Genomic DNA, 26,779 nt, shown 5'->3' with positions numbered 1-26,779 from the left:
GGCAACATCCTGGTAAATCTCTTCCGCACTCTCTCTATAGCTTCCCCATATAATCGGGCGACCAGAACTGAACACAGTAAGTAAGGTCTCACGAGAAATTTGCAGAATTGCAACATGGCCACTTTCTTCAGGTTAAAGGGGTGGCCATGGGTACATGCATGAGCCCCAGCTATGCCTGCCTTTTTGTTGGCTACATGGAGAAATCCAGGCTACAAGCCTACACAGGCAGGGTCCATCCACTCTTCCTTGCAACATCGATGACTTCTTTGGTGCTGTCTCATGTACCCATGATGAGCTCGTTGACTTCATCCATTTCGCTGCCGACTTCCATCCCGACCTCAAATTCATTTGGTCCATCTCTAGCCACATTCTCCCTTTCCTTGATCTCTCTGTCTCTCAACAAACTCTTGACAGACATCTTCTATAAACCCACCAACTTCCACAGCTATCTTGACTACACCTCTTCCCACCTTGTCAAACCATGTGACTTTCCCTCACTCACCCGTATATTTTCCATTAACCGCACATCTGCCTTGATCCCCCTCTGTCCCCATGCACAACAAGGACAGGATTCCTCTTGTTTTCACCTACCACCCCACCAGCCCTCGCATCCAACACATCCTCCTCCACCACCTACTACGTGAGCCCACCACTAGACACACACATTCCCCTCTCCTCCCTGCCTTCTGCAGGGACTGCTCTTTCTGTGACCCTCTTATCCACTCCTCCCTCCCCACAAATCATACCCCTGTAATTGCAGGAGATACTCCACTTGCACCCACAACCTCCACCCTCAGCACCATTCGGTGTCCCAGACAGTCCTTCCAAGTGAAGCAACATTTCACCTGTGAATCTGCAGGGGTCATCTAATGCATCCAGTGCTCCCGCTGTGGTCTCCTCTACATCGGAAAGACTAGACACAGACTGGGAGTTGCTTTGTTGGAGCACCTCATCTTTGTCCACCATAATAGAGTGGATCACCTAGAGGGCATCCATTTCAATTCTCCAACATGGTTGTCCTTGGTCTCATGTACTGCAAGACTGAGACCAGCCGTAAATTGGAGGAACAACATCTTATCTTCTGTCTGGGCCCCCTCCAACCAGATGGCACTAACATGGACCTCTCTGGCTTTCATTACTCTCCCCCCATCACCTTCCCCCAGCTATGTCTCTCCCTTCCATTTCCTTTCGCACAAAAATGATAAATTCTCACCTCATCCCTTATCCGGTTTTGTTGGTCTGGATTCCTCTCCCAACCGGCATTGTCTGAATTCTAAGACTTTCTAAGATCCTGCTTATCCCTTGAAGAAGGACTCAGGCCTGAAACTTCGGTAATATATCTTTACCTCCTGTGGACGCTGTGAGACCGGCAGAGATCCTCCAGCATTTCTGTGATTTTAACTACAATCACAGCATTTGAAGACTTTCATGTTTTTCTCTTGACTCTTGAACTCATTCCCCAATTAATGAAGTCCAACAATGCATATGTCTTCTGTGTGGCAACCTTGAGAGATGGATGGATTTGGACCCCAAGGTGCCTCTGTTCCTCCACACTGTTAACTCAGACTCCTGATTTGACCTTCCAAAATGCATCACCTCACACTTATCCGGATTGAATTCCATCTGCCACTTTTCCTCCCAACTCTGCATCCTGTCTATATCCTCTTGTAACTTTCAGCTCGCTTCACAACTTGTCCAACTTTCATATCATCCGTAAATTGCGCACTGACCTTGGAATGAGGTCTTGACCCAGGACGATAGACAAGATAAATCCTTTGCTGTAGTCCGCCAGAGCCTTGCTGCAAAACAAAATGAGGTTTCTCAGTTACAACGGAGGCAGTGACTGAATCTGCTGCTAGGCCCTCACCTTAGAAAGCAAACCCAGTGATGAGACTGATTTCAGGAGGAAACTGGTCGAGATGAAGAGAAGGGAGCGATTGCCAAGGCAGAGACAGGGACTGCCAGTGGCTGAAGGTGTCCAGTCCCTCCCACCCTACACTCATACTTAGTGGGGCAAAGCAGCATCTGGGAAAAGCCGCAACGTTTGTCATTTGGGCCACTGGATTTTATTCCCTTGAGTGGAAGAACACGAAGGGAGTTTTGACGGATGTGTTCAAAATTATAAAGGGTAAAGACAGAGAAAATGCAAGCAGGGTTGTTCCACTGAGGTTAGGTGAGAGAAGAATGAGGGGTCATGGGTTAAGGGTGAAAGGTGAAATGTTAAGGAGAACACAAGGGGGGATATCTTCATTCAAGGAGTGGAACAAGCTGCCAGCAGAGGTGGTGGATGTGGATTCAATTCCAATACTTAAGAGTAGAGAGGTCCATGTATGTGGGGTATGGAGGGGTTGTGTGCTGAAGGGTCTGTTATTTTGCTGCACGTTCTAAATTTAAAAATTACAAAAGCTTCCACCTGAAGCAAGCATATGGGCAGCATGGTTCATGTAGAGGTTTAGCATGACCCTGTTCCTGCGCTAACAACCCGGGTTTGTATCCTGCGCTGTGTGTAAGGAGTTAGGTATGTGTGGGTTTCCCCGGGTGCTCCGGTTTCCTCCCATGTTCCAAAGACGCTGCGGTAAATGCATTTGAGCAGTGCGGGGTTGAGCACTAGAAGGGCATGTTACCATGCAATGTCTCCGAAACAAAAATGTGGCCTGTGGTTGGTTAGTGCCTCACCTCAGCAATCCTCCTGGCGGAGAGAAGGCATAGCAGCGCAGCCCAGGGTAGGACTCGTGAAGCTTTATGGCTAAGATGGCGGCAGCTCCTGCCCCCAGGCTGTGGCCAGTCACGATCAAATTGTATTCCTGTGGAGAGAGACAGCTTACTGCGCACAGTCACAGTGAATTACCAAACCTACACTCTGCCCTACGAGGATCTTGCACCGTCCCCAACAGTCCTCTGCTGCTGTTCAAAGTGGCTCAGGATCCCATTCGAGGGGAGGATGGTGGACTTACATCCTGTCACATCCATCTGGGAATGTTGAGAACAGTTTCCGTTTAATCACGGCTTGGGTTGGGTGACCACAGGACACACCAAGAGTGGGAACGAGAGGGCTCAAGTTATGTTAATGGGTGGGAGTGAGGGAGGCCAGAGGGTTGAGCTGATAGAGGCATGCAAAACCAGGAGGGATATAGAGAGGGTAGAGAGTCACCATCATTTCCCGAGTCTACGGATGTTCAAATTCAAGGGGCATCATTTTAAAACAAAGGAAATACTTCACAGGAGTAAAACATAAAAGTTGAAATGGAATAAGATGCTGGAGAAACGAAGCAGGTCAAAGTGTCCTTTAAACAGCAAAGATAAAAATATAAACAAAATGCAAGCTGGTGACCGAACAAAATGATGAGGGTGGGGGTAAATGGGGAAGGGCAAGGGGAGACCACAGTCCCGCAGGCGAGGTAATAGTTGGATAAGCAGCAAGGGGGGGGGGTGGCTCTGTGAATGGAGAGGGAAGGGGGTGGTGTAGGAGGAAAGGAGATAGAGGAAAGGGGAAGAGAGGGAGAACAAAGAGGAGGTTAGCAGAAACCAGAGACATCGATGTTAATTCCATCTGGTTGGAGGGGGCCCGACAGAAAATCCAGTTTATGGGTGGTCTTGGTTTGACAGTACACAAGATCATGGACAGACATTGTCAGCTTGGAGTGGGGCATAGAAATAAAGTGGTTGGCCACTGGGAAATCCCCACTAGTGACACGGACAGAGCGAAGGTGCTCAGAAAAGCAGTCCCCCAGTCTGCACCCAGTTTCTTGACGTACAGTGATCTGAGGGGAGAGTTGGTGGACATGCGGAATGAGCTTGCAGAGGGAGGAGTAGAAACAGGTATAACATTCTCAAAGCTTTGCGTGGTAACATGACAGGAAAGGTTTAGAGGGAAACAAGCCGAATGCAGGCAAAGCTTAGACTGGCATTTTGGCCAGTACAGTGAGTTGGGCCAAATGGCCTGTTTCCGCTATGTGCCTCTAACAAACATTCAACTCCCTTCCCACAGCAGCCAAGTTAACACTACAAGGACAAGATACTGTCGGGCTTGTACCTTTGGTTGTTGCTGACCTGACAGTATGAATCCTTTAGCATTCAATGCATCCTTCAGTACAGAAATGTAGAGACTAACTCCAACTTGTTGAGGGAAAATTCCCTCAATGAAATTCCAGGAAGCTCTCTGCAAAGGAACTGAGTTAATTACACTTAATTAATCCAGGGAAACAAATCTCACAAGGAGGACTTATAACAAAGGGGACTCAAGGAAGGATTGATTGATTTACCGATTGTTTAAAGGGATACGATTAGAGGTGGTTTCTCTTGTTAGTCACCACCAGGGGAGATGGTAACCAGAGCTCTGAGATTTCAGCTAAATTCCTTGAGAAACCACAGAAGAGAAAATAATTCCTTTTTAATCCACCTGGTTACTAAGATCCAATGCGATCTCCAAAAGGAAATGGGTGTAACTTTAAAAGGCATTTTTTAATACCTGAAAGCTACAGGACTGTGGGGAAGGAACAAGGATGTAGAATAAACTGGTGAGTTGTCTCAAGGTGCTAGCCCAGCCACAGTGGGCCAAATAACTTCAATGCCTCTGCATTGAAGACAAATTAGATAAAAATTCATAACAAAGGGACATGATACACAATCCGACAAAATGTGGTTCTAACCAGGGTTCCTTCTTGTAAGGAGTAGACGATAAATATCTGGAGAGCTGGGGCCACAGTCTCTCTCATAGAACACTACACAGTTCAGGCCCTTTGGCCCTTGTTGTGCTGACCTATAAAAAAAATGAACACAGTGGAGGCGGAGGTGAGCCTGATAGAAGTTTATATGTCACGAGGGGAGTTTGATGCGGCGCAGTCGGAATCTTTTTCCCAAAATGTCATGTTGAGGACATGCATTTCAGGTGAGGGTAGGTGCCAGGATTAGGCGACCAGGAATAATTATGGCATAAGATGCAAGAATAATGCTGACGAGTTTTCAATCAGCCATTCTCAACAGGAGCCACAGCCCATTCAAGTAAAAGCTTTGTTTTCATTTCACCTCGTATTTTTTTTTGTGTGGGAGGGAAGTGCGGAAGATACTAACTAAACAGCGGCTTCACAGAGAAGGGGGCAGAATCCGAAGGAACAATAACTAAGTAAAGGTTGAGAATGGCTGTTCGAGACAAGACACAAGGAATAGCGGAGCATGGACCATGTGCAAACTGCAGACGATTAATTTCGCATTAGCCAGCACAGTCATGGTGGGCCGAAGGGCCTGTTCCTATGCTAGGTTTTAAAAATAAAAGTGAACTAAACAGGGCAGCACAGTTGGCGTAGGCGTTAGTCCAACACTGTTACAGCATTAGCAACTAGGACCAAGGTTCAAATCCCACGCTGTCTGTAAGGAGTTCGTATGATCGCCCCACATTTGCGTGGGTTTCATCCGACTTTCAAAATGTACTGGATTGTAGGTCAATTGGCTGTAAATTGGGCGGCACGGGCTCATGGGCCGAAAGGGCCCGTTACTGTGCTATTTGCCTAAATTAAATTAACCTCTGATTACATGTTTCAAGCTATTGTGAGGATAAATTAGCTGAGGGCAAATGCCAAACATGGTGATTGACAGACTCACGAGAGCAGTTGCTTGGTTTAAAATTCCGTTGTCCATGAGCTTCTGGTAAATGTACATCGCTGCCTGCAAAATACCCTGGAAGACATGGTTTTGGAGGTTTAGTTAACGGCAGGTTCCGTGACCTGCTGGTCACTGCAATACACCACACGGTGATTGATTATCCAGGCTGCTGATTCAGGGAGGCCGGTTCAAATCCCACAATGGCAATTGGTTAATTTAATTTGTCTGAGAGAGAGTGAACTATGAAACCACTGGATTGTTACACAAAAAAAAACATCTGCTCCTCTGACAAAGGAAATCTGGCCCTATGTATACTCCAGACCGAGCAATCACTCAGTTCAAGGCCAACACGGATGGACAATTAGCTGTGGCCTTGGCAGAGACGCTGACATCCTGTGCTGTGATTAACGCGTAACCTTTCACTTCCAACCACTGCCAAGTCCCTTTTGCCCAGGCTCGCATTACGCAGGCCTCCGCCCCACAGACTCAGCTTTCAAGTGCCCTTCCCTACACTTTATTTTGGCCCTCCAGTTACAGGAAGGATGTGGAGATTTTGGAAAGGGTACAGGTTTCCCAGGGCGTTGCCCAGATGAGAGGGGATTAGAGGCTGGACAAACTTGGGCTGTTTTCTCCGGAGCGTTGGAGGACGAGGGGAGACCTGATAGGGTTTAAAAAAAAAATCACGAGGCATTGATGTGGTAAAAGCATCACACAGAAACATGCTGGAGATACACTATTGACCACGCAGAACCCTTCATGCAAATCCTACGCAGTCAGGCGCCAGAGATCACGGTTCAATCTGCCTCAATGGCACTGAGCACGTGTTCTAATTTAGAGCCATAAGCTGTCAATGTCATCAAATCATTCAAAGATCATCAAAAGGACAAGGCCAATCAGCCCCTTGAATCTGCTGCTACCTTCAACACGATCACAGCTGGATACCTCAGACCCTCATTCCTGCTTTCCCTCCATAACGTTTGACCTGCTTCAGTCAATAAAGCCACATGAATTGGCCTCAACAACCTTCTGTGGCAGGGAGTTTCATTATGTTTCCCCCAAGGTTCACAATTTCCACATTTGTTAGCTTGGTAGAGCCGCACTCAGCCTATGCTGCCACCAGGAGAAGCAAGAGATCCCATCAGAGACAGAGCGTCCATGGGTCCCACTGCCATCTCCCACCATGCCATTGACCCCCTGTGCTCCCAGAACCTGTGTAACCACGCAGCCTCCTGTCCACTCCAGTGGTGAACTTGAGCTCCAGCCATCCAGGGCTGTTCCCTCCATCCCCTTGCTCCCTGATATGAATAGGAAGCTGTCAGCGCCCGAGAACTTCCAGGAACTCTGCTTGGTATCCTTACCGATTCAGGTCCCAAACCCTAGTTCCCACGAGCCCCATTCCTGCAGTTTGGTGTGGGCCCAGAGTCCTGCACTGTTCTGCTGCTGTGATCCCCTACACTAGAGGGTCCAAGGAACCCCTTCTCCACACAGGATGGGGGTGGGGGGGGGGCGGGGAGGGAGCTGTTCTCTCGCGCTGGTGTCCAGCACTGGTTGCTGTTACCCCGAGAGTCAGCAACCTTCTAAGTCTGGTCTTTATTAGTTTAGTAATAACCAGTTAATTGATTGCATGGGTGTATCTGAGTGGCCCAGGCTCATGGGATGGAAGGGCCGGTTACTGTGCTGTATGTCTAACTTATTAATTTGCCACATCAGCCTGATTATTGACATCAGTCCACCAGTATAACACTTACCTTGTGTGCCAAACATTCTCCCGTCAACCCGCTGACGTCCAATGCCTCACAGTTGACACACATGTCCGTCAGGGCATCCTACAGGTTAAAGAAAACAGAGCAGACATGGAACACAAGCTCTCTGGAAACAAGAGTACACTCAGCTCCCAAGGGTGGGAATGGAGAACATTTCCAGCTGCTTCTGCTCCTCCAACAGCTCACTGGCAAATACCTTCCCTGGTCGGGAAAGCACTGGTCTCCATCAAGTCTACCCAGAGTTAACATCGTTTAAGGGAGGAGCTCGAGTCCTTTATTTTGGTCCTCACTTCTCTGAGCTTCATAACTTTAAACCTCCTGGGCTTATTTTCAAACTGCTCCCACACACCCTCCTCTCCAACGACTCCATCTATAACTGTCGGTCCCTTGGAAAGGCAGCCAAGTATTATTAAAAGGTTCACCCCACCCCACCAGACTCACCTCACCCCTTTCTTGTCGAGAGGAGTCGGAGAGCAGCAGCAATGATCAAGGATCCACACCACCCAGCACATGGCTTTGTTCTCACTGCTACCATAAGGAAGGAGGTGTCGGTGCCACAAGACTCGTCCCACCAGGTTCAGGAACAGCTGCACCCCCTCCACCATCAGACTCCTCTCAACAGGGGATTCATTTAAGGACTCTTGCACTTGATTGTTTTTTTCTCTCTGTATTACAGTTGTTTACATTTCTTTATTTGTTTACATGTACATTGTGTTCAGTATTTTTTTGGACTATAAATAAGTCCAGGGGTGGCACAACACCGTGACAGTGCCAACGATCGGGTCCAGGGTTCGAATCCCACATTGTCTGTAAGGAGTTTGCACGTTCTCCCCATGTCTGTGTGGGTTTTCCCCAGGGGCTCTGGTTTCCTCCCACCGATCAAAGCGTACTGGAGTGTAGGTCAACGGAGTGTAATTGGGTAACACGGGCCCATGGGATGAAAGGGCCTGTTACTGTGACTTATGTTACTCTGCCTGGCCCACAGGAAAAGGAATCTCAGGGTGGGATGCGAAGTCAAGCATGTACTTGGACAATCAATCTGAAATCAGAAAATCTTTTTTTTCTTTTTTAAAATTCTAATTGTCAACCCCCTCCCTTCGGAGACGACTGGCTGAAACTAGCATATAATTAAAAGGAAGGTAATCACTGGGGTCAAAAAAAACAAACCAAAAGTAAACTAAGCTTATAAATTTTGAAAATAATTAAGAAATGAACCCCACAAGGAAACAAAATTTAGATTCCTTTCAGTCGTGGATCATCTTAATTTTTTCCCGAAGTCAGACATGCCATCATACTGAGTGTGAATGGGAGAGGCAGCATCTTTCCATCTCATTAACGTGGCCCTTCTAGCAATAAGGGAGGTGAGGGCAACTCCACAGGATTGTGAAGCAGTCAATATCAGACCTGCTGGCCCTCTTATTCAAAAATGAGCAAGAGAAAGGTTTGCAGTCAAAGTAACGTTAAGAACGAAAGACAAGGGGGGAAGTCACATGATGGAGTAGTGACCGGTAAGAAAATACCAGCCCTCTCCAGAAAAGTAAAAAAAGGTAGAGAAAAAACAAAGTCACTAACACAGAAACCATAACAAATTGAAAGTGAAAGTGTGGAGAAAATGGCAGCAAAGAAAGAAAAACCAAAAACAACGGGAAGAAAAGAAGAAGGAAGGACGTCGGAAGAGGAAGGTGAAGGCCTTACCAGTACGAGGAAGCCCGCCGTGGAGAGAGAAGCCCGCTCCCTGAGGTCAGTGGAAACCCCAAACTCAGGACTACAAAGATGGCTCATGGAGCCAAACAAAAGTGCGCAACTGCGCGTGCGCGATGCACAAGACAAAAACAACACCGACGGGAGGGGGGACCAGCTGAGGAGTGAATCTCCACAGCCGAAACAGCCAAGTATAACACGACAGCAAGACTCTCAACAGGAAAACAGAAAATAACGGGAACAAGAAGGAAGAGAATAAAAATAGGAAATCAAAGAAACAACAGATGTCCAACCCAGAGGAAGAAGACCAAGACACTTCTAATAAAAATAAGAAGACCAAAAATACCCAACAAAATAAACAACCCAACAAGAAAACCAGAAGAGACAGAGGTAAACGACACAGATCCTGGAGTGGACTCAGAAGAAGAGGAGGGAGAACACAGAGAAATGGAAGATGAAGGGAAGGGCAAGTACATGGATATTTTTTAAAAAAATATATGGAAACAGTAAAAGAATGGCAGACACAAGAATTCAGTGAAATAAAAAGTACAGAAGAAAAAGTGAATAGATGAGAGATGATCATGACAGATATAGGAAAAAGAGTAGACAAGGTGGAAGAATGAGAAACAGCCATAGAAATGGAAGTAGAGGATTTAAAAAAGAAATTAGAAGAATCTGATAAAAAAGTTAAAGAGACACAGGAGCTGTTAGCTCAGAAGATAGATATAATGGAAAATTATAATAGAAGAAACAATATAAAGATAGTGGGCCTTAAGGAAGATGAAGAAGGCAAGAATATGAGAGAATTTATAAAAGAATGGATCCCCAGGGTCCTAGGAAGGCCAGAATTACAGGAAGAAATGGAAATAGAAAGGGCACATAGAACATTAACCCCTAAACCACAGCCACAACAAAAACCAAGATCCATTTTAGTAAAATTCCTAAGATATACAACAAGAGAAAATATATTGGAGAAGGCAATGAAAAAAATAAGAGAAGACAAAAAACCACTGGAATACAAAGGTCAAAATTTTTTTTTCTATCCAGATACAAGTTTTGAACTCCTGAAGAAGAGAAAGGAGTTCAATGCAGCAAAAATGACCCGATGGAAAAAAGGTTATAAATTTATGTTAAAATACCCAGCGGTACTTAAAATAGTTATCCCGGGGCAGCAAAGCAAACTATTTTCAGATCCGGAAGAAGCACGAAAATTTGCAGAACAACTACAAAACAGAGAGATGAAGAGATGTAACAAGAACAAAAATGACAACAAACTATATATATAGTAAATAGAGTATAAGTAAAAAACTAAGAAGGGAAAGAAAGGGAAGAAAGGAACTATGAGAAATATAATAAATACGAGGTTATGTATGATACAATATAACTGGATACACAGGCTATACATCACACCTCAAAAGTTAAATAAATGGGACCCAACAGTATCAGACAGATGTTTTCGCTGTAAAAAGGAAATGGGAACAACAATTTTTTTTTTTTAATTTAATTTTTTATTTTTCACACCATAAACCACACTGACCAAGATACATACATTTTCCTTTTCAAATATATAGTGTCATTTTCTCCCCCCCCTTCCTCCCATCCCACCCTCCCTACCTCCCCCCCCCATTCATTTAAAGTACAAAATCTAAGACACATTGTTGTCATTCAATAAAAATAAACAAGAAATTCCACTGAGTCAATTCTTTTCATTTCCTTCTCCTTTCGTTAATTTAGGTGGTAGATGTCCCCGGTAGGTTTTCTCTATTGTGTTTCATGTATGGCTCCCATATTTGTTCAAATATTCAATATTATTTCTTAAATTATATGTTATTTTTTCTAATGGAATACATTTATTCATTTCTGCGGGAACAACAATTCATGCAATTTGGACATGTGAGAAAGTGAAAAAATTTTGGGAAGATCTAAACCAGATATTAAATAAAATCACAAAAAGCAATATACCAAAAAACCCAGAGATCTTCCTCCTAAGTAATATAAAAAACAAAGAATTTGGACTTGATTTGGATGGAGCACAAAAAAGATTTGTTATGATAGCCCTAGCTGTAGCAAAAAAAAATGTATTATGTCAACCTGGAAATTAGAAGATACCTTGAGAATACAACAATGGTATATAGAAATGAATAAATGTATTCCATTAGAAAAAATAACATATAATTTAAGAAATAACATTACAATATTCGAACAAATATGGGAGCCATACATGAAATACAATAGAGAAATCCTACCATGGACTTCCACCACCTAGAGTGACAGAAGGAGAAGATAACGAAAAGAACTGACTCAGTAAAATTTCATGTTTATTTTTATTAAAGTGACAGCATTGTTTAACGGGTTTAATGTATCTTATAGATTGAACTTTAAATAAATGGGAAAGGGGGGGAGGGAGGGAAGGGAGGAGGGAAAAGGGGGAGAAAATGACACTATATATTCAAGAGAAAAAATGTCTGTATGTATCTTGGTCAATATGGTTTATAGTGTGAAAAATTTAAAATTTTTTAAAAAAGAACAAAAGACAAGGTATGAAATACCCCTTCCCAAAAATTGGGAAGAGAAGACATAACCAGAACACATGTAAACCTTCTTCAGTTATACATTTGTCACATTTAGAAGAAAGATTAGAATAGAATTGGGAACAGTGACCTGGTGTACAGCCTTAAACTAATAATGTCGCGCACAAAGAGAAGATGAATGCACTGACTTCAGAATAGAGACCCATGTAGTTTCAGAAAATAACTGTTGAAAATCTTGTTCCCAGAGTTTTTTAATTCTGTCCAAGGAACCATCCCCTGGATCTTAGCAGTGGTTCATAAAGGAATGATAACATATGTTTGTGATCAGGTTTAAAATTATAAATCTTCCCGATCATATTAGGTTCCAGGTGTTGAGGGAGCCTCAAAAATAAAGAATTCAAGAATTTGGTGGATAATTGTTCAAGAGAAGTAAGATTTGGGTCAATAAAAAAAATCTAAAAAGCAATGGATACCTAAATTTGACCATAGAAGGTAACCGATATCTTGAACCGAAGAAGGAATGACCTAAAATAGGACTAATTAATAAGAATCTATGGGTCCCAAAATGTTTCCTGAATTGAAACAAGATTCTTAATGTATGTCTGACAACATAATATAATTATCAGTTAATTTGGAAGCCGAAAAAAGCAACGGTGCTCCAAGTATCAAAAGAAAATAATACTTTTTAGTAGATTAATTTATAAATTAATCCATCTTGATGTTCCTGATGATGGATCCAAAAAATAACATATCTAATAATGGCTGCTCTGTAATAAACCTAACGTTAGGTGGTGCCAGGCCTCTGTTCTTTTTAATATTTTGAAGGAAAACTTTTTTAAGATGGGGGCTCTTATTTTTCCATTTAAAAGAAGAAATGAGAAAGTCCAGAGAATCAAAAAAGGATTTGGGAACAAAAACAGGTACAGCTTGAAAAATGTAAACATTTAGGTAGGAGATTCGTCCCGATAATATCGACGCATCCAATTAGTGTCATCGAAAGAGGGGACTTCTTGACATGATTCATTAAGGTAAGAAAGTTTTCTTTAAACAAATGATTAATTTTCTTAGTAAAGGTAATACTGAGATAGTTAAATTGATTTTATAACTATTTTAAAAGGAACAGTGTATTCTACAAAGCAGGAAGAGTTCAAAACAAACATCTCACTTTTATGAAAATTAAATTTATAACCTGAAAATGGATCAAATTGATAAAGAAGATAAAATAGATGGAATCAATCAGTCAGGATTTGATAAACAGCAAAAGAGACCTTATGGACACTTCCAGTCCATAATTTCTGAAATATCAGCCAATATCTGAAATCAGAAAATCTGAATCTGCATTCCTTTACTGTATCTTACTTGTACGATGTATGAGATGTACAATTGGTCTGCTCACAAAACAACCAGAATCCCTGCAGCTTTGATACATGTGACAGTCTGAATACGACTGAGATTGGCTGATCTTGGAGGGGAGACCACAAGGGAACACCAGGTGCTGTAGGTTTCAGTGAGGGGGGCTGGACAAAGTGGCGACTGTCTGCCTTACGGTATGTGACAATAATGGAACCTTTACTTTTACCTGAAATGTGAATGGGAGTTTAGGGCAGAGCCAACTTCAGTCAAATGAAATCCCAAACCACTCAGCCAATGAGATGGCAGGGCTAGGAGGTGTAGCAGTGCCCTCTGGTGGCAGTATGCAACCCTGTGCTCTGACACCGGACCGGGGAAGCTGCTGCAGACTGCACCCCGATAGGAACACAGCAACTCTGGGCAACTTGGTTTGGAGGCCCAACACTGCTTTGCAGCAGGCATCACGTTCATACGTAACCAAGTAAGTACTTGGATGTCAGATCTCATCCATCCACCGGCACAACACAGTCTTCAAATCTGCATAAAAAGCCACCGGGAACTTACCTCCAGTGAAAGTGTTCCCCTCACAGCCACCACCACTGCCTTTTTCTTGTGATCCAACGCCACAAAAAACGGGATCTCGTAAATCTGCACCAGGGGCAAAAAATAAAGAGTGATTTGTAATCATAAAATATAGGGGCAGAAGTTGGCCATTCAGCCCATCAAGTCTGCTCCACTATTCCATCATGGGCTGATCTACTCAGCCACACTCCTCTGCCTTCACCCCATAATAGCACCATTAGAGTAGCAGTTAACACGACGCTGTTACATCGCCAGTGATCAGGACCGGGGTTCGAATCCCACGCTGTTTGTAATTTGTACGTTCCCCCTGAGTCTGTGTGGGTTTCCTCCGGGGGGCTCCAGTTTCCTCCCACTGTTCGAAACGTAGGTGATTGGGTGTAATTGGGTGAAATGGGCTCATGGGCCAAAAGGGCCTGTTACCAGCTGTAGGTCTACATTTATAAAAATTAAATTTATAATTAATACCCTGACTATTCAGGCAGCCATCAATCTCTGCCTTAAATACACCCAACAACTTGGCCTCCACAGCCACTGCGGCAGCAGATTCCAGAGACTCACCCCTCCGGCTAAAGAGAATCCTCCGCATCCCTGTTTTAAACAGGCACTCTTCAATCCCAAAGTGGTGCCCTCTTGACGAGACTCCCCTACCATGGGAAACAACTTTGCCACATCTACTCTGTCCAAGTCTTTCAACATTCCTCCCTCATTCAGCAGCTCCCTATCCCCAACCTCACCTTCACAATAAACATTGATAACGTGGGCGTATTCTCAACAATTCTACAAGATGGAACTCAGCAAATGTGGCCAACCTTCCCTCTCCCAGAGGCAGGGTGGGAACTAACCATACCTGCTACTGCATCAACTTTGAATCAAGGATACAGAGAGCTAATCGATCAAACCAGGAGTATTTCCTAATCTATCATCAATGATGAAAGAAACAGTGAAAACCTTATGGTTTAGTCACAGTTTTTGGTCAGATCCCTTTACCAAGACTAGAAACACGGACTGCCCACTTCTCTCCGTAGATGCTGCCTTGCCCACGGAGTCACACAGAGTGGAAACGCCTTACAGTGATAGTGATCGGGATTGGGGTTCAAATCCTGCACTGTCTGTAAGGAGTTTGTATGATCTCCCTGTGTCTGTATGGGTTTTCCCCAGAGCTCCGGTTTCCTCCCATCGTTCAAAACATACCGGGGGGGGGGTTGAAGGTTAATTGGGTGTAATTGGCTAGCAAGGGCTCGTGGGGTGAAATGGCCTGTATGTCTAAATTTTAATAAAAAAAACAGCCCCTTTTGGCCCATGCCACCAAATCATTCCACCTTCAGCATTCCCATTTGCCTATGTTTGCCCCATATCCCTCTAAACCTATCCATGGATCCGTCCAAATGTTTCTTAAACATTTGGCAGCACCTCTTCTTTTGTAAGATGGACTCTGAGACATCATTTACTTCCTCGAGTTACGCAGCCTGACGTCTTTCTCTGATGTAAATACAGACATGAAATATTGAGGACCATCTCCTGCGGTTCCACATGGTCGACCACACTGATCTTTAACCCTTTGGACTCCGTGTCCCTGTTTTCCGGGACTACCGACAAGAGCATATATTCCATAAGACCTTTTTCCGGGACTGGTTTTATACCCAATCACCAGCTAGGTCATACTGTAGTTTACCCATGGACTCAGTCTGGAGTATATATTAAAAATGGCTGGAGTCTAAAGGTTTAAGGAACCCTCTTCTCTTCCTAGTTACTCTTCTGCCCTTAACATATTTGTAGGATCTCTTGGCGATTCTCTCTTGGCTTATCTGTCGCTCTCCTGACCCCCCTCGAGTGTACGAAGTAAAACACTGAAGTCTGCAGACACTGTGAATGTGGTAAAAATGAACAGAAATGCTGGAGGAACTCAGCCGGTCTCAGTGTCCATGGGAGATAAAGATATATTACCGACATTTCAGGCCCGAGCCCTTCTTCAAGATAAAAGCACAAAGAAGTAGGAGAGAAAGGGGAAAGAATGGAGGGGGAGGAGTCCAGACCAACAAGAGGTGTTAATTCAATATGATAAGAGGAGAGGTGAGAATTGATTTTGGCTCTGTGAAAGGAAACAGAGGGAAAAGCGAAGAGAGGCTGAACTGGAGGAGACAATGAAATGAAGATTGGGGGGTTAACGGAAAAGACTCTGTCCGCCGCAATAGCGTGGATCTCCCAGTGGCCACACATTTCAACACCCTGTCCCATTTCCTTGCTGATATGTCTGTCCATGGTCTCACGCTCTGCCAGACTGAGACCACCCGCAAAATGGAGGAACAACACCTCATCTTCTGACTGGGCCCCCTCCAACCGGACAACATTAACATCGACTTCTTATCTTCATTCCCGCCTCCTTCCCTCTAGTTCTGTCTCTCTCTTCCCTTTTCCCTCTGTCTCCTTTCACAGAACCCAAAGTAATTCTCTCCTCTCCTCCCATTATATCCAATTAACACCTTTAGTCTGTTGCTCTACCCCACCCCCGGCCTTTTTGTTCTGGCTCCTGCCTGCTTTTTGCTTACACCTTGAGGAAGGGCTCAGGCCCGAAACGTCAGTAATATATCTTTACCTCCTATGCACGACACAAGACTGGCTGAGTTCATCCAGTATGTCTGTTGGCTTTCCCTCGAATGTACCCCTCCTGCATCGACCTTACCTTGTTGTGCAGGCTGACATGAATGAAGTCCTGGTACTGCAATCCCGTCGTCTGCAGCATGGAGCTGAAGTTGCAGTTCAGGCAATCCCTACCGACCAGGTCGTGCTCGAAAACTTGGTGCCTGCAGCTGGTGGGTGGTGGGGGAGACAAGTGAGATATGGATTGGTGGGATGTCTGCAGCGCCAACCCACCCTGATCTCCTGCTCTAACCCACACCACAAGGCTGGGCTTAGTCAGAGGAGTGAATAAAAGGTTCTTTTCTGTTGCTTGACAAAAACTTCAAGGAACAGACTCAGATTGGCAGGCGGAGTTATGGTATAATCCAGACATGGTACTCTAGCTGTGGGAACACAAGGACAGGCCCTTCGGCCCACCATGGGCCTGTTAGTCCTGATGTCAGTCCAACTAATCAACATGTTACCAAGTTCTCCCATAACCTCCTGCTCATATTCTATGCCCCAACTAGCGAAAGCAAGGCATCGACAGGACACCACAGAGCAGGGCCTTCAGCCCATCTGGTCTGTGCCAATCTATTTATAGTCTAGACCCACTGACCTTTACCCAGACCACAGTCCTCCCACCCATGTACCTATCCACATTTTTATATTGAATTCGAGCCCACATCCACCATCTCCACTGGCAGGTCCTTCTGCACTCTCACCACCCTCTGAGTGAAGATGTTCCCCTTAAATATTTCCCCTTCCACTCCTGACATGTCCTTGCCCAACCTCAGTAGAAAAAGTCTGCTTTTATTTACGTTATCTATGCATATTCTGCATGGCTTCTTTACCTCCTTGTCCTTTTTTTTAAAATATTTTTTTTATTTTTCACACTGTGAACCATATCAACCAAAATATATACAAACATTTCTCATTAAATATACACAGTGGCATTTTCTCCCCTTTTTTCCCCCCTACCATCCCTCCCCCTTCCCACCCCCTCCAAAACCAATAAATATTCAACATATACAATACAATAAACCCATTAAACAATGTCTTCACACAATGAAAAACAAACAAGAAAAATGTGTCATCTACTTTTACACACTGGATCAAGTCATTTTGTCTTATCATTTTAGGGGGTGGAGGTCCGAACCAGGCCCCCTTTGTTATGTTCCATGTATGGTTCCCAAATTTGTTCAAATAATGTGACTTTATTTTTTAAATTATATGTTATTTTTTCCAATGGAATACATTTATTCATTTCCATGGACCATTGCTGTATTCTCAGGCTCTCTTCTGATTTCCAAGTTGACATTATACATTTTTTTGCTACAGCTAAGGTTATCGTAATAAATCTTTTTTGCACTTTATCCAATTTGACGCCTAATTTCTTACTTCTTATATTACTTAGAAGAAAGATCTCTGGATTTTTTGGTGTTATTTTTTGCGATTTTATTTAAGATCTGATTGAGATCTTCCCAAAACATTTTCACTTTCTCACATGCCCAAATTGCATGTACTGTTGTTCCCGTTTCCTTCTTACAGCGAAAACATCAATCTGATACTGTTGGGTCCCATTTATTTAACTTTTGGGGCGTGGTGTATAGCCTGTGTAACCAATTATACTGTATCATGCGTAGCCTTGTGTTTATTATATTCTTCATAGTTCCAGAACATAACTTTTCCCATGTTTCATTTTTTATCTTTATGTTTAAAACCTTTTCCTACTTTTGTTTGGGTTTATAGCTTATTTCATCATTTTCCTTCTCTTGCAGCTTAATGTACATGTTCATTATAAATCTTTTAATTATCATTATGTCTGTAATCACATATTCAAAGCTGCTTCTTTCTGGTAATCTCAGTCTGCTTCCCAATTTATCCTTTAAATAAGCTTTCAGTTGATGACATGCAAACATTGTCCCATGAGTTATTCCATATTTGTACTTCAACTGTTCAAATGTTAATAAATTGTTTCCCAATAAAACAATTTTCTATTCTTTTGATCCCTTTTCTCTCCCATTCTCTAAAGGAAAGGTTGTCTATTGTAAAAGAGATTAGCGGATTTTGCGTCAATAGTAATTTTGGTAGTTGGTAATTCGTTTTTTTCCTTTCTAAGTGGATCTTCTTCCATATATTGAGTAAATGATGTAGTACTGGTGAGCTTTTATATTGCACCAGCTTTTCATCCCACTTATAAAGTTTATGTTCCTGTATCTTCTCCCCTATTTTACCTAGTTATATCTTAGTCCAGTCTGGTTTTTCCCTTGTCTGGTAAAAATCAGATAATAATTTTTAAAGTTTGGTAACTGCAAGCCACCTTGGAGATACCTCTCTGTTAATTTATCTAACACTATCCTCGGATTCCCCCCTTTCCACAACAATTTCCTTATTATTCTCTTTAGTTCATTAAAGAATTTCTCTGTTAAGGGAATTGGTAACAATTGAAATAAGTATTGTATCCTTGGGAAGACATTCATTTTAATGCAATTTACCCTCCCTATCAACTTCCTACAATTTCTTTATTAGTGGCTGATAATTTAATTTGAACAGGTGGCTTAAATTATTATCTAATCTAATACCTAGGTATCAGGTTGCTTGTGTTTGCCATTTAAATGGTGATTCTTTTTAAAATTCTGTATAATCCGCATTACTCATTGGCATCGCTTCACTTTTATTTGCGTTGATCTTGTACCCCGATATTTCTCCATATTCCTTCAATTTCTTATATAGAAACTGATTTTATCCTCCTTCTCCTTTATTTTTATCCCTTTTATTTTATTTTCTGTTTTTATCAGTTCTGCCAATGGTTCTATTGCTAAAGTGAACAGTGAGGGGGATAATGGACATCCCTGTCTAGTTGACCTACATAATTTAAATTGATTTGATACATATCCATTTACTGTTACCTTCGCCAATGGTCCATTATATAATGCTTTAATCCAATTAATATATTTTTCTGGTAGATTGAACCTCTGTAATACTTTAAATAAATAATTCCATTCTACTCTGTCAAGGGATTTTTCTGCATCTGAAGCAACAGCCACTGTTGGTTTCTTATTTCCTTGAACTGCATGAATTAGATTAACAAGTTTTCAGACATTACCGCTGTTTGTCTTTTCTTAATAAATCCAGTTTGATTTTCTTTTACTACTTTTGGTACACAGTCAGCCAATCTGTTTGCTAATAATTTTGCTATCATCTTATAATCTGAATTAAGTAGAGATATTGGTCTATATGATGCTGGGGTTAGTGGATCCTTCCCCATTTTTGGTATTACTGTAATTATTGCTGCCTTACATGAATCTGGCAAGTTTTGTGTTTCTTCTACCTGGTTCATTACTTCCAGGAGAGGAGGAATTAATAACTCTTTAAATGTTTTATAAAATTCTATTGGAAATCCATCCTCTCCTGGTGTTTTATTGTTCGGCAGCTTTTTTAATATATCCTGTATTTCCTCTATTTCAAATGGTTTTATCGGTTTGTTTTGCTCCTCTTCTTGCCATTTCGGCAGTTAAATTTTGGCTAAAAACTCTTCTTCTTTATCATCTTTCCCCTCGTTCTCAGTTTGGTACAATTGTTCATAAAATTCCTTAAAGTTCTCATTAATCTCTGTTGGATTATATGCAATTTGTTTGTCCTTTTTCCTTGATGCCAGTATCGTTCTTTTAGCTTGTTCTGTTTTAAGTTGCCAGGCTAATATTTTATGTGTTTTTTCTCCTAGTTCGTAATACTTTTGCTTTATTTTCATTATGTTCTTCTCCACCTTATAAGTTTGTAATGTTTCGTATTTTATTTTTTTGTCTGCCAATTCTCTCCTTTTCATTATATCATCCCTCTTTACTAATTCCTTTTCTGTACTTACTATCTCCCTTTCCAACTGCTCCATTTCCCAATTGTTGTCCTTTTTCATCTTTGTTACATAACTTATTATCTACCCTCTAATGAAGGCTTTCATTGCATCCCATAATATAAATTTGTCTTTCACTGATTCCGTATTTATTTCAAAATATGTTCTAATTTGGCATTCAATAAACTCTCTAAATTCCTGTCTTTTAAGTAGCATGGAGTTTAACCTCCATCTACATGTTCTTGGTGGGATGTCCTCCAGTTCTATTGCTAATAACAGGGGTGAATGATCAGATAGTAATCTAGATTTATATTCAGTTTTCCTAACTCTCCCTCGAATATGGGCCAACAACAAGAATATATCAATCCTTGAGTATGTTTTATGCCTACTCAAATAATATAAATATTCCTTCTCTCTTGGGTGCTGCCTCCTCCATATATCCATAAGTTTCATTTCCTGCATTGATTTAACCATAAATTTGGCCACTTTATTCTTTTTGCTAGTCTTTTGTCCAGTTTTATCCACATTGGCACTGACAAAAGACAAAGGAGGAAAAACCCAACACCCAACCAACCAATTTTCCCTTGCAACCGTGCCTGCCTGTCCCGCTTCGGACTTGTCAGTCACCAATGAGCCTGCAGCAGACGTGGACATACCCCTCCATAAATCTTCGTCCACGAAGCCAAGCCAAAGAAAGGATCCAAATTAAGGTTAAAATCCCCTCCTATCAATATATTTCCTTGTGTGTCTACAATCTTCAAAAAAATATCTTACATAAACTTTTGATCCTCTTCATTAGGTGCATCTATATTGATCAGATTCCAGAATTCTGAATATATCTGATATTTTATCATTACATACCTCCCTGCTGGAATTATTATTTCCTCCTCTATTTTGATTGGTACATTTTTATTAATTAATATAGCTACACCTCTAGCTTTTGAATTATATGACGCTGCCGTTACGGGCCCTACCCAGTCTCTCCTTAACTTATGTTCCACTTCAGTTTGATGCGTTTCCTGCACAAATGCTATGTCTATTTTTTCTTTTTTCAGTAAATTTAATAGCCTCTTCCCTTTAACCAAATTAATGTTTATAGTCATATAGTTCAAAGTGGCCTTCTCATATCCTGTTTACACCTCATTTCTGCTTCCTCACCTCCACCACCCGCCTTTTCCCCATTTTCATTTCTCAGTTTTCCCTTTTTAAACTCATTGTTTGACAACACATTTAAAACACAAAATATTCCAACAACTCACACATCCAATATACCCTTAACCCCAAATATTCCCCCCCCCCTCTGAGTTGCCCCTTATCCCTTGCCGGACAACCACAACTCCCTTTTCCATTTGGATTGCGAATCTGCTCGCAAGCATCAACTGATTTCACAGTGACGGTTATTCTCTCCCTCACCAACCCCCCCCCCCCCCGAAAACACTTTTCTTATACATATAACAAAGTTTTCCCTTTTTTTTCCCCTTACTTCCTTTCTTAGCTTCTCCTTCCCTTCTTTAGTTCTTTACATATACATTGTTTTTACATCTTTATATATATTTTATCGCCGTTCTTCATTCTTGTTACATCTCTTCATCCCTCCTTCTGTCTTGCAAGTGTTCTGCAAAATCTTGTGCTTCCTCCAGATCCGAGAGCAGTCTGTTTTGCTCCCCAGGGATAAATATTTTAAGCACAGCTGGATATCTTAACATGAATTTATAACCTTTTTTCCATAGGATCGATTTTACTGTATTAAACTCCTTCCTCTTCCTTAAGAGTTCAAAACTTATGTCTGGGTAAAAAATATTTTTTGTCCCTTGTATTCCAATGGTTTATTTTCTTCTCTAACTTTATTCCTTGCCCGTTCCAGTATATTTTCTCTTGTCGTGTATCTCAGAAATTTTACTAAGATGGATCTTGGTTTTTGATGTGCCTGTGGTTTCTGAACTAATGCTCTGTGTGCCCTTTCTATTTCCACTTCTTCCTGCATTTCTGTCAGTCCCAGGACTTTCGGGATCCATCCTTTTATAAATTCCTTCATGTCTGTATCTTCTTCATCTTCCTTCAGGCCCACTATTTTTATGTTGTTTCATCTATCATAATTTTCCAACATATCAATTTTCTGAGCTAACTCTTTTCCCTATATTCTGTCTATCTGTTTTACCTTCTATTTCTCTGTGAAGATCTTGGTCTTCTTCCTCTTCTTCTGTGTCTGTACCTGTGTTTGTATCTTCTTCTTCTCTTCTTTGTATCTGTGTCTCTTCTGATTTTCCTGATGAGTTGCTTGTATCACTGCCAGGCCTCTTCTTACTTGGCCTCTTGTTGTTGGTCCTCTTCTTCTGAGCTGCTCATCTGTTGAGCCTCCTGCTGCTGCTCTTCTTTCCTTCTCACCTGGTACTTCACTCCCTCTCCTGCCACTTTCCTCCTCCTCCAGCTGAGAGCCCTAGTGTCGGGCATCCCTCAGCTGGTCGCGCTGTGGTTGCCCGCTCCTCGGCTGAGCCTCCCTCCCATCGGTGTTTTCCTTCTCCTTAGATTGCGCACTGCGCACTTTTGTTTGGCTCAGAGAGCCATATTTGCAGTCCACCGGTCAGGGGGGTCGTGACTCTACAGGGCCATCACCAACCTCGGAGATCGGGCGCTCTTCTCCACCATGGCTCCCTGTTCCTTCGTGCAGGTAAGGCTTTCTTTCTTTTCCGGTGTCTTTTCTTCTTCTTTTTTCCCCCGTTGTTTTTCCTTTTTCCTTCTTAGGTGCCATTTTCTTTCTCTTCTCTACAACTTTATCTTTTATTTCTTATATTTTGTACTTATTGAACTTTGTCTTTTCTTAACTTTTTTTCTTCTTTTCTGGAAAGGGCTGGTTTTACCCTACCGGCCACTACTCCATCACGTGACTCCCCCTACCCACTTCTTGCCTGACGTGGTAATGGTCTCCTCCTGGACTTATGAAGCCTGCAATGCCCACATTCAACTAATTCGCTCAGTTGACCATCTCTGGTCATTGGTCAAATGATACTGTTTTAAAATTAATTTTGACCTCAGAGCAGGAGGGCCAAGAACCTTACAGACAAATCCAGAGGATGGGAGGCTCGCTTTGGGAAGCAGCAAGGCTCCCAAGTTACAACTCTGCTCCTCCCTGAAGCCAGTCAACTGTTTAGAAATCAGGAAGTTGATGTGGTCGAGTTCCTGCATTGCAGCCCATTTTTGCAACATGCTACATTTCTCAACAGCTTCATTCAGAAGTGATTTAACAGAATATCTCCCTAGCCCTGGAACAGCATTGTGTAATGCATTTAGCACTGGAGGAATTTCAAAAAAAGGACTGACACAACACTTGGCAATGTCTCTCAGTTGTGGGCAGATGTGGGTAACTCATTCAGCATCCTAGCCATGCCTTGAACATTTCTGTTTCTTGTGCATGAATTCCAACTCTCTCAGGTGGTTACAACACAGAACAGTATAAGGCCCTTCAGACCTCGCACCTGTATTGAACACCAAACACCAAACCCTGCAGAGCTGAAAAATTCACCCCTGTCTGGGCAACGTTTAAACCTCAACCATGTCACTGAAGCAGATTAAATGTGTAGCATTTCACTGTTTCATTGTCTTGATACAGATGACACAAAGATTGGAGATGAGGAAGGTTTTCAAAGCTTGGAGAGGGATCTGGACCAGCGTAAAAATGGCAGATGGAACTTAATGCAGATAAGTGTGAGATGATGTACTTTGGAAGGACAAACCAAGAAAGGACATACAGAGTAAATGGTTGGGCACTGAGGAGTACGGTAGAACAGAGGGGCCTGGGAATACAAAGATAATTCCCTGAAAGTGGCATCACAGGTGGATAGGGTTGCAAAGAGAGCTTTTGACTTATTGGCCTTCACAAATCAAAGTATTGAATATAGGAGAAATGGTAAACTTGTACAAAACATTGGTGATGCCAAATTTGGAGTGTCATGTGTGCTTTTGGTCACATGACTACAGGAAAGATATTGAATGAGTGCCGAGAAGATTTACTTGGATGTTGCCTGGACCTGAGGAACTGAGCTATCAACAACTAGAGGGCATCCGCTTAACGTAAGCAGGGATCAGAGAAAGAACTTCTCTCTCACCCAGAGGACGTCTGGAATCTGGAACACACTGCACGAGGTGGTGGAGCAGAGACTCTCGCAACGTTTAAGATGACCAATTCAGTTGCCCAGACAGGGAAGGCAACGGACAAAGTAAACGGATGATGTAAGATATGCCATGGACAGCAGTACAGCATTGGTACTAGTCTGCGTAACCACACAACACTCACAGATAACAGGGCAGCAAGATTAGTGACTTGGGTTCAAATCTGCCACTGACTGTATGGAGTTTGTACGCTCACCGTATGGGTTTCCTCTGGGTGATGCAGCTTCCTCTCACGTTCCACACACATCCGGGATTGGTAGGTTGATTGGTCACATGGATGGATTTGGACAGCGGGGGCTGGAAGGGACTGTTACCGTGCAGTATCTCCTAATTAAACTATGAAAAAATTAAAAATATCTTCAAAGGGACTTACCACCAGCAGTCACGGTTCAGCTTGCAGAGTCCAGTGAATGGGTGGGAGAAGATGTACAGTGGCCATCCGTACACAGCAGCAGCAAACTTCATATAGTGGGCAGCATTCTCCAACTCTACATCCAGCTCCTCAGCCTGCGGGGACAAGGAGCCAACACTGAGACGCACACTCCTTACAACACTCAAGAACCCAAGCAGTCGGAGTCCCTTGCGCCCCTGCCATTCAATGAGATCAGAGCTCATCACATAGCTCAGAGCCACATTCCTATGACAGACTCAGACCCATAACACTGGGTGCAGCTCTGGTTGCCCAGCTGTCAGTAGGATGCGATTAAGACCATAAGAAATAAGCCATTCAGCCCATGGAGTCTGCCCCACCTTTCAATCATGAGCCATTTTCCCCCACTCAGCCCCACTGCCCGCCATTCTCACCATAACCTTCAAAATCCTGGCTAATCAAGAACCTATCAATCTCTGCCTTAAATATACCCAATGACTTGGCCTCCACAACATATTCCACAGATTTACCACCCTCTTGCTGAAGAAATTCCTCCACATCCCTGTTCTAAGAAGACTCCCTTCAATCCTGAAGTTGTGCCCTCTTGTTCTGGGCTCTCCCACTGTGGGAAACAACCTTTGTACGCCTACTCTGTCCACGCCTTTCACCATTCAAAATGTTTCAATAAGATGCCTCACACCACCACCCACCCCCGCCATTTAAGTTTGAGAGGGTGAAGGGTGAAATCACCAGGACTGGAAGACGTGAGTTACAAAGAGACTAGCTGGGACTGGGACTATTTTCCTTGAAGTATAGGAGGTTAAACTTTAAAAGGTTTTACAAAATCACAGAGGCATTGATAAGGCGAATGGACACAGTCTTTTCCGCAGATGAAGGCAGTCCAAAACCAGAGGACACAGTTTTAAAGTAAGAGGAGAAAAATTTAAAAGAGTGTTGAGGGCCAAAATTTTTCACACAGAGGTAGGTGGAAGGAATGAGCTGCCAGAGGCAGTGATAGAGGCGGTGACAATGGTCGTTTATAAACACAGTTAGCACAATGTTGTTACAGTGCCAACGACCGCAGTTCAAAATCCGTGCTGTCTGTAAGGAGTTTGCATGTTCTCTCCAAGTTTGTGTGGGATTTTCCCCAGGTGGTTCAGTTTCCTCCCACCATTTGAAACGCACCGAGGTTGAAGGGCAATTGGTGTAATTGAGCACCAGAGGCTTGTAGGCTGGAAGGGCCTGTCACCGTGCTTATGGTTAAGTTAAAAATTTTAAATTTAGATGGATGCTTAGATAGGAAAGTGAGGATGGCTCAGGTAGACAACTTGGTCAGCATGGACTAGTTGAGATGAAGGGCCTATTCTTGTGGTGTGGAGTTCTATCAGTCTCTGTTCAATATGCTCAGTGACAGGATAGACTCCCTAAGACCCTTTGGATGAAGAAGCTTCTTCTCGTCCTGAACAGAGACAGCCCCCCGCTACATTGGCCTGTGACCCCTCCCCCCACCCCACCCCCATTCAGTCCCACATTAGCCCGTGATACAAACTCTGTTTATTTCAATGAAAATGGATTATTTGTTTGGGCCCTCTGGATGCATGTGTCTAATGGTCCACACCTGCAGGCCAACAATCAGTGTGGTGGACCTCATTGCCATATGTGACCTGGTTAAGCAGCTCTCCTGGGGGGCAGGGTAGTGCAATAATAAAAAGCATTACAATAAAACAAAAGTCTGGGGAATAGTGTTGAGCAGTCAAGTAGCGCATGGCATCATCTCACACTTCTCGGGGAAATTCATTCAAAAGTCCGATAACAGCTGGGTTGAAAAAACTGTCCCTGAATCTGGAGATGAGCGTTTTGAACCTCATGCATCTTCTACCCAACAGGGGAAGGGGGTGGGGGGGGGGGGGGAGAAGGCCGGGGTAGCATATGACCAACTCCTCACCTTCCATCTGGGCATCCTCCAACTGGATGGCATTAATATCGACTTCTCTGACTTTCGTTATAAACACCCCCACTTCTTCCCCCAGCTCTGTCTCTCTCCCTTTCCCTTCCGTCTCCTTTCACCCAAACAAAATCAATTCTCCCCTTATCACATCCTCTTGTTGGTCTTGTCTGCTCCCCCAGAACTGTCCCTTTTCTGAGATTTCCTGTTTTTTTTTTGTTTTTTCCTTGAAGGGCTCAGGCCCGAAACGTCAGCCATACATCTTTGTCTCCTATGAAAGACCAGCTGAGTTCCTGCAGCATT

The 26,779-nt window shown here is 43.0% G+C and overlaps 1 protein-coding gene across 1 annotated transcript in view; it reads right to left on the bottom strand.

Moving 5' to 3' along the window:
- Positions 1–26,779, bottom strand: part of daglb (diacylglycerol lipase, beta) — a 52,293-nt gene that overhangs the window by 4,757 nt on the left and 20,757 nt on the right. Inside the window, exons 6-12 of the mRNA XM_069906698.1 lie at positions 24,535–24,668; positions 16,206–16,332; positions 13,508–13,591; positions 7,347–7,424; positions 5,599–5,673; positions 2,677–2,804; positions 1,731–1,799 (exon numbers count right to left, since the gene is read on the bottom strand). Of these exons, the coding sequence (XP_069762799.1) occupies positions 1,731–1,799; positions 2,677–2,804; positions 5,599–5,673; positions 7,347–7,424; positions 13,508–13,591; positions 16,206–16,332; positions 24,535–24,668 (695 nt within the window). The remainder of the gene's footprint in view (positions 1–1,730; positions 1,800–2,676; positions 2,805–5,598; positions 5,674–7,346; positions 7,425–13,507; positions 13,592–16,205; positions 16,333–24,534; positions 24,669–26,779) is intronic.

This window comes from Narcine bancroftii, chromosome 12 (genome assembly GCF_036971445.1).
Source record: "Narcine bancroftii isolate sNarBan1 chromosome 12, sNarBan1.hap1, whole genome shotgun sequence".
NCBI classification, from domain to species: domain Eukaryota; kingdom Metazoa; phylum Chordata; class Chondrichthyes; order Torpediniformes; family Narcinidae; genus Narcine; species Narcine bancroftii.
This window is presented reverse-complemented; position numbering and strand designations above follow the sequence as displayed.